Source organism: Copadichromis virginalis, linkage group LG23, assembly GCF_057382275.1.
Source record: "Copadichromis virginalis isolate Kocher_CV1m ecotype Utaka linkage group LG23, C_Virginalis_male_GT1.1, whole genome shotgun sequence".
Lineage (NCBI taxonomy): Eukaryota > Metazoa > Chordata > Actinopteri > Cichliformes > Cichlidae > Copadichromis > Copadichromis virginalis.
Window position 1 is genome coordinate 34,301,028 of NC_140639.1, and position 14,030 is coordinate 34,315,057.

Consider the following 14,030-nt stretch of genomic DNA (forward strand, 5'->3'; position numbering starts at 1 on the left):
TGTGCTAAAGATCATATTTGTTCAATTTACACTTGATTATATTCTAATCAGTATTCACCATTATTAGCTATCAGCAAAATCACATATAAATCATGATCCTGTATTTTTCAATTACAACATATGAAATCCAGTTGAAATTCTGCATGATGTTGGGACAGATACACATTTCTTATCGTCCACATTCCTGCAGCCAGTCTTACACACACAGGCAATAATCTTCCAAGGTCAAAGCTGAATCAGGACTGCACTTTGAACCAGACGGCAGAGTGCAGACTGCTGGCTAAGACAAAGCAGGAGCAACCTGGGATTGTACAAGGCTTGCAGCAAGTTCTGGGGGCCCTGCCTAGGGCTGCACAGGGCTTGCAGACTCTGGTGATGGGTGACCCTTGAGCTAAGGCAGAGAGGGTCCAACTGGCTTGGTCCCTGAGGCGTGGAGGCCACAGGAGGCTGGGCAGGCTTGGCATAGAACCAGAATAGTCAATGGCAGGCTCAGAGGCAAAACAAACAGACAACTCCATAAGGCCAGGAACAGAGAGAAACAAATTTGGACTGGTTGTCTCAATCCCACTAGACTTACTTTGATTATTTTCTGGATTGAAAACAAGACCATCATTACAACCTTCAGAATACATTTCTGTCTCTTTGTTTACATTGTCACAACCTAAATGATCATGTAAGGTTCTGGCCAGTTTGCAATCATTAGTTTGGCAGTTATGCAGTTAAAAAAAAAGTTCTTTTGAGAGTTTAACATTAACATTTGAGACTAAGGCGAATTCAGGGTCAACATTGTCAGTCTTTAGTCCATCAAGCAAGGAAACAGAAGGCACAGCCTCATCACTGGCCAACTTGAAAACAGTATTTAAAGACACAGGCCCCGCCAGTTTGGCATTGAGCCCTCAACACAGGGAAATACAGTCCTGGGCCCAGTTCTCCCTGTTACAGGAACATGAGAACTGGTAAGGGAGATGAAACAGAGACACGACTAAGACACAACTAGCATGGGAGCGATATGGAGAGAGGTGGGGAGAGACGCAAATAGGAAAACCAAACATGAGACGGAGAGGGAATATACAAAGACATGACTAGGGAAACATATACACAGAGGACATGACAGACACAGGGAGGAGACAAAGACAAGAAAACATGAAACAGAAATATAAGTAAACTCAAAACTAAAACCTGAACTTAAATCAACAAGGGAAATAATCATGAATGCAATATAAACTTAAAATGCTGGGTCGAAGATCCAGAACCCTGACAATGCCAACACACTCAAAATCAAGACATTCAGAAAAGATTTAAAGGGTGAGTCTTCACAGTCATATTTACTATTATCTTCAGGTTCTTTAATTTTTATTTTCAGTAATCTTCATAATAACGTCAGCCCTAAAACTCCACCCTGATGAGACCCAGAAACCAAACATTCAGGAAACGGTGAGACCACTAGTGTAGATAACACTACGTAATGTGGTAACTTGTTTTGTAAGAACATTTCCACACCCATCAAGTTCGCCCAAATCACTGGAACAAAAACATCAAAACAAAGCTCAGAAGCTTACGATAAGCCAGAACCATCATTATGCTGTGTAAGAAACACAGCAGATGCAGATTGAGGGGAAGTTAGATAGTGGACCCAAACGCAAACATGTGGAACAGAACTGGATAATAACAAAATGTGAGCTGTTTATTATAGCTAATAGAAAATATACAAAACAAAGAGCAAGTCGGACCAATATGAAACTAAACGCTAACCTAAATTGGGTAAACTGTCACGGACCCGGCTCTGGGGACTACGTGAGCAGTGTGGATTATTATTATTATTATTGTAATTATTATTATTATTAGATGTGTGTGTCTTCTGCACTGCTACTGTTCTGTGTCCACATTTAATGTACGCAGGTGTGTGTGTGTGTGTGTGTGTGTGTGTATGTGTGTGCAGCTGTTTTCTGTTGACCAAGTTACAGGCACCTTCAGGCCTCGTGGGTGTGGCCCTGCTGGAGGACTGGCACACCTGAAGTCCTTCCCACACACCTGCTGCTGATCAGGGCTCGTCGGGGGAGCTATTTAGGAGAGTGATGGAGCTCCCACCGATGCGGGATCATTGAGTTAAACTCCAAGTCAGTGTGTGTCAGTGCTGATCGTGCTGATCGTGTATGCCCGCGGGGGTCAGTGTTTGACGGATGCTTCTGTTTTCCTGCAGGAGGAACGTGGAACAAGAAGGACAGCACGCACAGGGTGTGCAGAAACACGACAACGGAGAGCACGAGCACGGATGTTGGAGTGGGACACACACACGGGAGTCTAGGGAGCAATGGGGATTTATTGTTCATCTGTTATTTACCTCACTGTAAATAAACACATTGTCTTCACTAAAGAATCCAGCATTTGGGTCCTCCTTCCTCAAATCCCCACGGTCTGCCTTCGCTGACCATGATATAAATAGAATAAAACATTTTTTAAAACCTGAATACAAGTAACATGAATACCTGAATAATCTAAGTCACTAGTCTAGTACATCATTAGTTGTCAGCCATGGACCGGATGTACCAAACCTATAATCTTTGTTTGTTATAGTTTCTTATTCCGGTCAAACTGTGGATCATAGTATGTTTGCAACATCTATAAACAGTGAATTAAAGTACAGAAAGAAACCTATTAGAAATGTTTTTATAAATTTATGTCAAATGTTACCTCATGGCAGCAGCTCTCATTTAGTTAGAATGTTGTTATAAAAGTTATTGGGCTTTAAATTCTGTTTCACTGTTGCACTTTTGACTGGTAGCACAAAGACTGAGAGAGGGTAGAGAGGGAGAGCCCACTATTATTGCCTATTATTGTCAATGTGAAACTTCTTGCAGTGATACTGAGTTTTGTATTTGAACAATTCTGTGTTGTCAAGATATTCACGAAAATCACGAGTGAGCAAGAGGTCCATCCTAATTGTTTAAATGTCAAGAAAAGGGGTTTGTTGAGGCTTTTTGCCACAAGAGGGCAGTCTTTCAGCATACTGACTGAATTCTGACTTCTCTGGGCTCTTCAGTATGGAGTCATTTTAAATAATGCAATGACTGCTGCACGACTAAACAAGCCCATCAGCTCAGCTCAATGTTCTGCTATACTGTCACAAGTTTGGGAGGGGACGTGAAATGTGTAATCAGTCTGATCTGTTATGCTTCCTCTCATGCCACGCTGCAATGGAACTGCAGTAGTTTTTCAGCTGCTAAGACACAGCAGTCACTCGCCATACCTTTTACCTGCAGTCCATATAAAATTTATATATCTATATATATATCTATATATATATATATATATCTATATATATATATATATATATATATATATATATATATATATATATATATATATATATATATATACACACACACACATATACATATATATATACATATACACACACACACACACAAACACACATATACATATACATAACACCCAGCACGCCCCTGCGGGCGGTTTATCCTTCAAGCTCGGGTCCTCTACCAGAGGCCTGGGAGCTTGAGGGTCCTGTGCAGTATCTTAGCTGTTCCCAGGACTGCGCTCTTCTGGACAGAGATCTCCGATGTTATTCCCGGGATCTGCTCACTATACGCCTAAACGTATAGTGAGGCTGCACTGGGAAAGTCCGGCAGAATCCCAGCCCGCGGGTTCTTCAGCTCCCACCTCAGCAGAGCTTCGATAACATTGTGAAGGAGACTGGGCACATTTTGTACGAATGGACCATGTTCAACACCTTCATTGCTGAAGCTGCTTCACTTAGCTGCGGCCTCAAAGTGTTTGTTGTGGTGGTAACCCCCAAACCAGATGGTGGATACCAGAGGTGAAGCGAACCATCAGGCTGAAGGGGGGACGACTGGTCTATCTCCGGGGACGAGGGCACTGAGGCAGTTAAACAAGGCCTCGGTGGCAGGCTGCTTGGGTGGATGAGGTTCGCCTTGAGTTTCTGAAGGCTCTGGATTTTGTAGGGCTGTCTTGGTTGACACGCCTCTACAATGTTACATGGAGATCGGGGGCGGAGAAGGATCACACTCAGCCTCACCGGGAAAGTCTATGCCAGGGTGTTAGAAAGGAGAGTTCATCTGTTAGTAAAACCTCGGATGCAGGAGGAACAATGCAGTTTTTGTCTATACCCTCTCAAGGATATCCAAGGGTGATCCTTATACAACCATCGCAAGAGCATAGTCAAGTCAGACTTGTTTCATGTGGGTGTTGGATTCCGCCAGGGCTGCCGTTTGTCACTGATTCTGCTCGTAATTTTTATGGACAGAATGGTCTCAGACCACTTGAGTGGTCTCAGAATCTCATGTTTGCTTTTTGAGGATGATGTGGTTCTGCTGGCTTCATCAGGTTATGGCTTTCAGCTCGCACTGGAGTGGTTCACAACTGAGTGTGAAGCGGCGGGAATGAGAATCAGCACCTCCAAATCTGACGCCATGATCCTCAGCCAGAAAAGGGTGCAGTGCCAACTCTCAGTCAGGGATGAGTTTCTGCCCCAAGTGGGGGAGTTTAAGTATCTCAAAATTTTGTTCACAAGTGAGGAGAGAAGGGAGTTGGAGATCAATAGATGTATTGATGCTGTGGCTGAAGAAAGCTAAGCGTAAAAGAGAAGCTCTCAATTTACCAGTAAATCTACTTCCCCACCTTCTACTATGGTCACGAACTGTGGTTAGTGACCAAAAGAAGGAGATCCCGGATAAAAGTAGCAGAAATGAGCTTTCTCCGAAGGGTGGCTGGTTTTTCCTTTAGGGTGAGGTGTCCAGCCATCTGTGTGGGCGCTCAGTTGAGGTGGTTTGGGCATCTGACAAGGATGCCTCCTGGATGCCTGCTGGGTGAGGTGCTCCAGGCATATCACACCATGAGGAGGCCCCAGGGCAGATCCAGGACCCGCTGAAGAGATTATATCTCTTGGCTGGCCTGGGAGTGCCTTGGTGTTCCTTCAGACAAGCTGGAAGAGGTGGCCAGGGAGTGGGACATCTGGGCTTCTCTGCTTAGGCTGCTGCCCCTGTGACCCGGCCCCGGATAAGCAGAAGAAAATGGATGGAAAGCTGGATCTGAAACATGAAAGTATTGTAACTATACAAAAAAATAACATATCAGGAGTATAATATATTAGGCATCCACAATGAAAGCACTGAAAAGTTTTGAACCAGTTTCATCACAGGATTTTCCCATTAAATACCACTATGTAGTAAATTTATATAAGCATCAGGAATTGGACTTGTCACAGTTTAGTCTGCCATTTTTTTTTCAACTTAGCCCATGGGGTGACAAAGTGGAAGGTTCACAGGAAATTTAAGATGATATTGATGACATCCCTCAAACCAAACAGACTAAAGCAGAGATCTACAACCGTCCAAAACATATCTGACTTCAATTCTACTTAAATAATAACAAAAAAACCCCCAGAATTCTTTACTGAGAACAATTCAGCATGATTAATTGAGATGGAGAAGTTAATAGGCTATTTGACAGTTAAATTCCGATGATTCACCATAAGAACATAGAATCCGGCCAGTGATACACTGAAAAAAATATGTTGTTGGATTTACTTAATTCAATGGTGGACATTTGTTGCACACAGATGCTTTGCTTTGGCAGCAAATGAAAAAATTGTGTTAAATTAACACAAGTTATTCACTTTCAATAAACCTATAAATTTTGTGTTGATAAAATGTGACTGAGACATGTTCTGTTGAAGTAATTTGAAGTCTTGGAATATTTTATTCTTACATAATTTTCTCACTTTAATCCAACACTATTGAGTAACTTTTACCCAACACTAATTGGTCACTTAAATACTACACGTTATCTTCGTTTAACAATGTGTTATTATATTCTAGTATCAAGTACACATTTTTTAATGTAAGCTTTATAACATATTGCACTGTTCTCTTTCAAGATGGTAACCTGAGTGGGGAGAAAAAATAAATAAACTAAAAGGTCTAATATCTATGCCATGATTGACTTGACAAAACACAGAAAAACACAGGTTACCTTTTTGAAAGAGAACAGTAATACAAAAAATTCTGCTTAAGGTTTTAAGATTAAATGAACAATTACAATTGTAAATAATTTAACATAATGTTAGTTACCATTAACTCTAAAATTACTGGATTGGGAAACACCTACCTATTAACCTTATCATTAACATTATGCATTTTGCCCTAATTACTAAAAAAAGAAAAAAATACCACTTGCAAGTCAAAACCTTTATTAAAGAGCCACAGAAATAACAGTGATAGAGTGACTTAAAAAAATTTAACAAATACAAAAAAAGTTTCAAAAATTCCAGCAATGATCATAATGAAACATCTTGGTTTAAAACATAAAACCATCAAAGCAATCTTACACCAACTACATTAAACCTAAAATGCTGTTTCACATAGCCATGATGGGACTATTTGGGGTGAACAATCCTACATTTCTTCACTTTTAAAAACAAATAAACCAAAATCTAAAAATGCTGCCAATTAGAAAACTTGAACAGAGAGCAAAAAGGAAACAACAAAACCAAGCCAGGCCCCATCTATATGGCATTTACAAAGTACACAATAGTGAACACTGATTTGTCGTTGATATCGAACCTCCAAAATGCAGGAGAACAAGTGAGAGAGCAAACCACCTCACATGCCGAGCAACAGTGAACTTTCTTTACATGAGCAGTTTTGTCTTTAAATTTTGGGCTTTTCTTGAGAGCAGAGTTGCATCCAATTCCATTACCACCTTCTGAATGACCTCAAAGGTGTAGCGGAGCTGTGATGGGTAACTCATGTTCAACGAGTAAAACAGTCCAAAAAGCATGGCAACTGCAAGGGCCACACTATCCAAATCCTGAAGAACCACCACACCCTCGATGATGATGCCAACATCAGGACAGTCATTGCCTGGCGTATCTCTGGAGACATAAATGCCCACCGTTGTTTTCTCTATAGCAGTCAGTGCAGTGGCCTCGGTCATGTCCTGGTTAAAGATAAAACATTTCTTTAAGATTCCTTTTTTAGACAAATCCTCTTTTTTACATTCAGTGCCCTGTCATGCTGCCATTCATGATCTGTTTCTAAACGAAAAAAACAACAACAACAAATAGAACACACACACACAAAGTTTTTTTTGTTTTTTTTTTATTTCAAATGAAGGGCATTCAAGGTCTACATTAGTCTTTTGTTAGAAAGTCATTGGCCCACCAGCAAGCCAGGCTATGTCACTCAGAAGAATTTAGATTTTCTTTCAGCCTCACAGTTGGGCAATTTTTTTTCCAAACAAAAGCGATGTAGCGAACAAGTTTAACCTTTTGTTTTAATCTCAGTGTTAGAATCTCTTTGCCATATTATTAAAGAGGACTACTAGGCCTGCCTAGTCCAAGGAGAATTAAATGGCTATCTGAATACATTTTGAAAAACGTTGCAAAGCCACAATCTACTCATAAAACACTCACCATGTACTCCTGCACCAAGATGTCAGGATTTTCATTCAGATAGAAGCACAGTCCTTTGATGAGGGACTCCCTTCGAGCATCAATGTCATCCTTAAGAATTATAACAAAGAAAAAAAAAAGATAAATTTTCAGTAGCATAGAAGAAAGTGATCAAAGACAGTGTTTTTGAACCAGTCATCAACATGCAACACCAGCAAAACAATTTTCAAAAGTTTGACATGATTTTTAGGGAGTGGACTAAATAGTTTCCAGATCATATAAAAAAGATCAATTTTTCACAGTGGGACACTAAATGCATGACGAAAATGATAGGGTCCTTTCAGTAGAATTGGTACTCACAAGTAAAAGTTGAGCTTTGCAAAGGATGCAACGTATAAATCTTTTACTGACCTAATGCAATGCATATACACTTTGTAGTTAAATAATTTAAAAGTTCTTACTGTCATCATGGCAGTTACATCCTTTATCTTCCTGCCCTGCTCCCCTGATCGCGTTGCAAACACTTTCAGGAGACTTTCGGAGAGATAGTCAAGCTGCGACAGAAACCTGGACTGTAAAGTCATGGTTGTGATGCGTTTGAACTCTGCGTTTATCTGAAACAACATGAAATTATTTTCAAATAATGGCTGGTATAGAGCATAGTTCTTCATCTGGACTCTGCTATGCAATATATGGACACACATCCTAATAAAGTCAAGCACTCCCATATGAAAAAGAAATAGAAAAAACTTATTAAAGACTTGCATCAGATTTGGCTTGCTTGATATAGTAAATCACATAAGACTTATATGATTTACTCATGAAAGTGGCCACTTTCATATATTATTTTAGTAAGTATCCAAAAGTTTCATTTATATAATTTTTCAAGGGATCTTATATCTGTTTTCTCTCATGTATGCTTTTCATACAAGTTTCACAAAAGACAGATACAAACTTTAGAATATTTATATATATCTTTTCCATATGGACTACCTTTACACATTAACACATCTATGACACAACTAGTTAATCCTCTTGAGGCAGGCGTTGCCGATTTGCAACAGTTAAAAACTAACAACCTGATTACCCCACATACATATTTTATGAGGTTTTTTTTTTACTCAGAAGTACCACTGCGGGACTTGGTTGTGCATTAGCAACAAAAACTTAATTTGAGCCTGAGAGGGTTAATGCATTTTTTTTTTTGCTGTCCTCTTTTCCGTACTTAAATTACCTCTGCTGGGAAGAAAAGAGCCGGCCATCTCTCTTGTACATTTCTGATCATGGGAGCATCAAAAATGACTTCTTGTCTTCTCAATGCATATGTTCTGTTCATTTTATCCATGACTGTCTCTCTGTTGTTGCGCCTCTTCACATCGGAAAGGAGTTCAACCCTCATCTTCTCAAGGGACTGTTCACTTTCTCCAAGTGGAAAAGAGGGGCAGTAATCCACTTCACCCCTCTTTGGTCGCTTAACGGCAGAAGCAGGGGAACATTTCTCAGCTGGCTTATTTTTCAAAGAATTCACACATACTTCAGGACATCCTATTTTGCGGAGATTTGTGCGGTAGTTTGATAACTTGTATTTGAGGCTCAACTTCCATCCCGCATAGCCACTGTGTGAGCCTCTTTGTTTTAAACATGGATGCTTCAGGATGAGTGCCTCTGCAACTTGGTCAAACTTACTGTCTGTGAGGTAGACTGTGTGCTTGACTACCTCCTGGATTAAACCCTCCAAAATGTCGGACTTCAGCTTTGGATCAGGGATCAGCAGCATCCCATTTTCTTTGAAAGCTACATGGGCCTGCGCAAGCTTAATTTCAGCATCATATGTGAAATTGGGAATGCAGAACAAATCTGGCCACGAAGACCGTGATGATGTAGACTCTGGAGATGAAAGAGTCACGGTGCTGTCACCAGAAGTAGATGTGTCATCAAGAGCACTGGTTGATGGAAAAGAAAATGTGTCTTCACCTTGGTCTTGAGGTTGGAAGAATGTGTATACAATTTTGATTGTCGCTTTGTCTTGGATTTCTTCCATTGAAGTTAAGTTCACAAACTCGTTGCCAAAAAGTGTGTCCATGAACTGCAATCGGAAGGGTTCCATTATTTTGCACTGAGTCTTTATTTCAGCTTCCAGTTCAGCAACAGTTGAAGGCAGACCAGCAGAAATCATGACCCTCTGACTACTGTCTGGTCCAAGGATAACTCTGAGAATAGCTGGAGCTGTCATGTTCATTCTTCACTGTCTGTTAGGAAAGAATAGGAAAATGTAATTACAATCAGTTTTATAACAAACCTCATATTTTATCATTATAACACTAATACAACTTAACTCTGAGAAAAAACAAAACAAAACAACACCAGTTAGTGTGCCCAAGGTATCCCATACACATTTATATGTGACAGCACCGTGCACCGTGCACACTTTTTCAACAGTCCTTCCTTTTCTTTAATCACATCCACCAGTGCATGATGTTACCAATTCCATCACGATTTCCCACGCAAACAAGGTTAAACATGGAGGTACAACATACTTATCACCCAGCACAATTGTTTTTAAATGATCTTACCCAAAGACACAGATTGATCTCTTCAAGGTCACCATCTGCATACCTCCAACTGCATAGGCAGCCAGTGGGTATTCATCAGCCAGTTCCGAGACTTCCACAAGAGCAAGTTCTCGTGCCGGAGATGGAGTCAGCTGAAAGGCTCCATAATGCTCACAATACCATCCACACAGCAGTTTTAACACAAAAAATAGTCCCTGCTGCAAAATGCATATTTGATGGATTTCCCCAAATTCAGGCAAGCCACCACAAGAACCATATGCCACTATCATACCAGGCCTGTATTGTATTCCCTTCCTACAAACATTTTTTGCAATGTGTATTTCAGATACAAAAGGATTTCTCTGTTTGAAAGCTTGAGCTAGCTCTTCCTTTAAAACATCTAATGGGACAGTGGATGCTTCTGACACATCCAGCAGTGGTTTATCAATACTTGGAGAGGACAGGTGATAACCAATCATAAACTGATGCTTCACAGCCAAAGACAGAGGGACGTTTTTAAAGCAACTGGTGTGTTTCATAATCTTTTTAAAGAAACTGTGCTTAGCCTCAAATCTAATGGTCCAAAGTCCCACGAGAGGCCCAAAAAGCTGAATTAGTTGTGGGTAATGCTCTATGTAGTGGTGTTTAGGCAGCAATTTGTTGTTAGGAAACACCTCTTGATACCTTTGTCGATGATCTGAAATTTTGCTCTCAAGGTAAGCAATAGACTCTTCACTGTGAACTGGAGAAACCACTAGCTCAACAATCTGTTTTAGATCCAACAAGACCTGCCATACTGGCTCATGTTCAGGGATTTTGGGGCCTATCAGAAATGGGAGTAGTCTTAACAAGCACCAGTTTTCATGGGCATTGCCCCCTATGGTTTTCCTGCTTGAAAGATTTTGTGGCAAAGTATGAGGCTTATTGGTTTTGTCTGTCCACTTGTATGGGAAATGCAATATGGAATTGTTTATATCATCCAAGGAGATATACTTCTTTGATATCAGTAACTTGAGGCAATGTGCTATTTCAACAGGCACAATGCCTTCAAAGAGATCATGGGCAATGTCAGGAGGGTAGCCACTGACAACATGAAAATGAGAAAGTGCTCCAGTAAAAGGACAGCCTCTTTTAACTCCAAAATAGCTAGTGCCACTATCTATGGCTGCTCTGACATGGGTTTCATGTGTTTCTTTTGTTCTGAGAATGAAAGTTCCTGACCTGACCTCATGTGATTGAATGTCTGAAGCAGTTGCTGTACAAAAACGACAAATGAAGGGGCCTGTAAAGTTCTCAACAAAGCCTGCTATTCCATGTGCTCCTAAATTGTCAGCAGCAATAATCTGCACTGTCCCCTTCAGAGATTTGTCCAGTTGAGGGACAAAAATTCCATCAACTTCCAAAGACCTTAGGTCGTGTAATAGGGGCTCTAATACCTTGTCATACCCAAATGATTTTACGTTGTCAGTTTTGCACAAAATGCACAGGAAAATTGAGGATAAATTAGAATGAGAATCTGGGGGTAGATTATTCAGTACCCAGTACACAGCACAAAGTTTGTGAGTTTTGCGGGAGGTGCCCAAAGGGTTACAGACCTCAAAGTCATCAGCATACAAAGTTATGGATAAACTTAGCTCTTCCCCTGAAAACAAAGTATTTTCCTTACAATGCAGACCATCCTTATAAGACCTGTACAATATTTCTTTTCCTATCAAAGTCTCCCTTCGTGTTTCATGAATTCTAACTATCTTGTCCACAATATCTTTCCTACTCAGCAGCACTCGCAGGGATTCTAGGATGGGAATATACTGCAATGTTTTGTTTTCTTTCACATCTAAAATATATTCAACTGGTTCAACAACATTAAAATTTTCCTTGTAATATTGATTACGTTGATATGAAGAACTCAATGGCCCACCCTTTTCTATGGCCTTATTTAGAGGATTTGCTAACCACAGAGAAGTAGTGATTTCCTCTATGACAGCTCTGTCAACTTGAAGGTTGTTCTTCTTAAAAATGTCCACTAGAACACCTTCAGCATGAGATTTTGAGAGACAGTCGCTTAAGTGATGAAGTTCTACCAAAAAATCATTAATTGCTCTGCTTGGTACATTAGAAAAATGTTCCAATTTTAATAAAGCTGCTGCCAAACTGTGCTCAATTACATTGGGGAGGTTATGTGAAGCATCAGCACTGCTACCAGGCTGAGCACCCTCACCAATGTGTTCATCAAAGGTACTGGAGGCAGATTCTGGATAAGCAACTGTGTCTGATACTACTATTCCTGGTTTAAGATTTTTTACTGAATAACACCTGTGTTTCCTACTCTTGTGGGATCTAAAAGATCCGAAGACGTTTGTTTTGAATTTGCAGTCCAAAAACATACAAGTTACAACCTCATTTTTCTTCAAGTGGGCATTAATGTGAGTCCAGTAATCTCTCTCAGACACAAGATCCTTACAAGAACACAAATGACAGCTAAATGTACATCCCTGTGACTGATGACTATTTTTAACAGCGTGGCATCTATTCAAATGAATTAATAGTGCATTCCATGTTTTAGAACTGCATGGACAGCTTGCATGAACACATGGAATACGATTATTATTTCCAAAGTGCCTATGTCTCACTCGATAATGTTTCAGAATATGTGACCTACTTGGAAAAACTGAAGGGCAGGTCTTACATTGCCACATTTACTATGTCACTGCAACACTTCTAGCACCATTCACTGTAAAAGAGAAAATAAAGAAGGAGTGAGGTGTAGTGAGGACAAAATGGTGTTTGATATTTCAAGGATGCATTATTGAATGAAGAGAACAACAATGGGAAGGTATACACAACAGTAAAAGGATGAACCCTTAAATCTAATGATGACTCTCTAAATTACGTATGACAAGCAATTCACAAAGTGTAATATTAATAACCCAATTTTTGGACAGAGTTAAACAAATTACTGATTGCAAAGAGATTGCATAAATGATAGCTGTACTTAGAATTCATATATTTAATAGTGCTTGAGTGTACTGTACTGCATATATTTGCATATTATCGGTATCATAATTAATTACGAAAACTTTGACAAAATACAATGTCACGTTCTTACCACAACAACTCAAACCCCCGATCCAGCAGCTTACTTCAAGTGAAATGCGAATAGACTTTGTCTCTCAATCTGCAGCAAAAAAAAAAAAAAAAAAAAAAAGGCGTTGAGGGGCGTAAGCTAACTTAATGCCGCCGATTACATTAGCAGAGGTGGTTTGATAGTCAAAGGCTACGTCACACTGTGCGCCACGTTATTGTTTCGGTGAAATGAATTTCTACAATACTGTTAATTCTACTCTCTGCAGTGCTTAAATGCTTACATATACACACAGTTACTGTCCCTCCACACATACGACTTGGTTCCGCTTCTATGCCCCAGCTTTGTTTACTTTTTCCCACCGAGGCTTCTAGACTTCTGATTGGCCAACATTTCTGCACGGTTAGGCATATATCGCCACCTGCTGCTTTGGGATGTTCAAAGCAGCAACAAAAGTCGCCTTGAGGCGACTTTTGTTGTGATTTGGCGCTATATAAATAAAATTGAATTGAATTGAATTGAAATTGAAATAATAGCGTTTTCCTTCATTTCTGCCTTTATGTGTGGACGGGATTATTTTTTAAAACGAAAACGGAAAATCTCCGTTTTCAAAAATACCCGTGTATGCGTGGACGTAGCCAAAATCTCACCACGGTGCAATACACACTGTTGAATAATGTAACTGAACAGTCATTTTGCAAACTAATTGAAATTCAAGACCAAACAATGTTAGAGTTAAGTTAATTGCAACTTAACGGCTCCTTGTCAAAAAAAAAATTCAAATGAAAACGCGCCAATTCTTTATTTAACGTTAACGTTACATGGTGACACACTATACATTAAACCACATTTGGGTGTAATTTTGAAAATATTCATTCAGAAAATCAACATATATACCAAAAAAAAAGTAGTGGCAGGCAGCAACTTACCAAAAAAGTAGTGGCGGGCAGCACGACGTTACTGA

At 39.9% G+C, this 14,030-nt stretch overlaps 1 protein-coding gene across 1 annotated transcript; it reads right to left on the minus strand.

Annotated features, from left to right (window-relative positions):
- Positions 1 to 6,425: 6,425 nt before the first annotated feature.
- Positions 6,426 to 9,502, minus strand: LOC146681453 (uncharacterized). The gene is made up of 4 exons (XM_085448741.1): positions 8,667 to 9,502; positions 7,894 to 8,046; positions 7,454 to 7,543; positions 6,426 to 6,978 (listed from the first exon to the last, which is right to left on the minus strand). The coding sequence occupies exons 1-4, from the start codon at positions 9,471 to 9,473 to the stop codon at positions 6,670 to 6,672; spliced, it is 1,359 nt and encodes a 452-aa protein (XP_085304867.1). The 5' UTR covers positions 9,474 to 9,502; the 3' UTR covers positions 6,426 to 6,669.
- Positions 9,503 to 14,030: the final 4,528 nt, after the last annotated feature.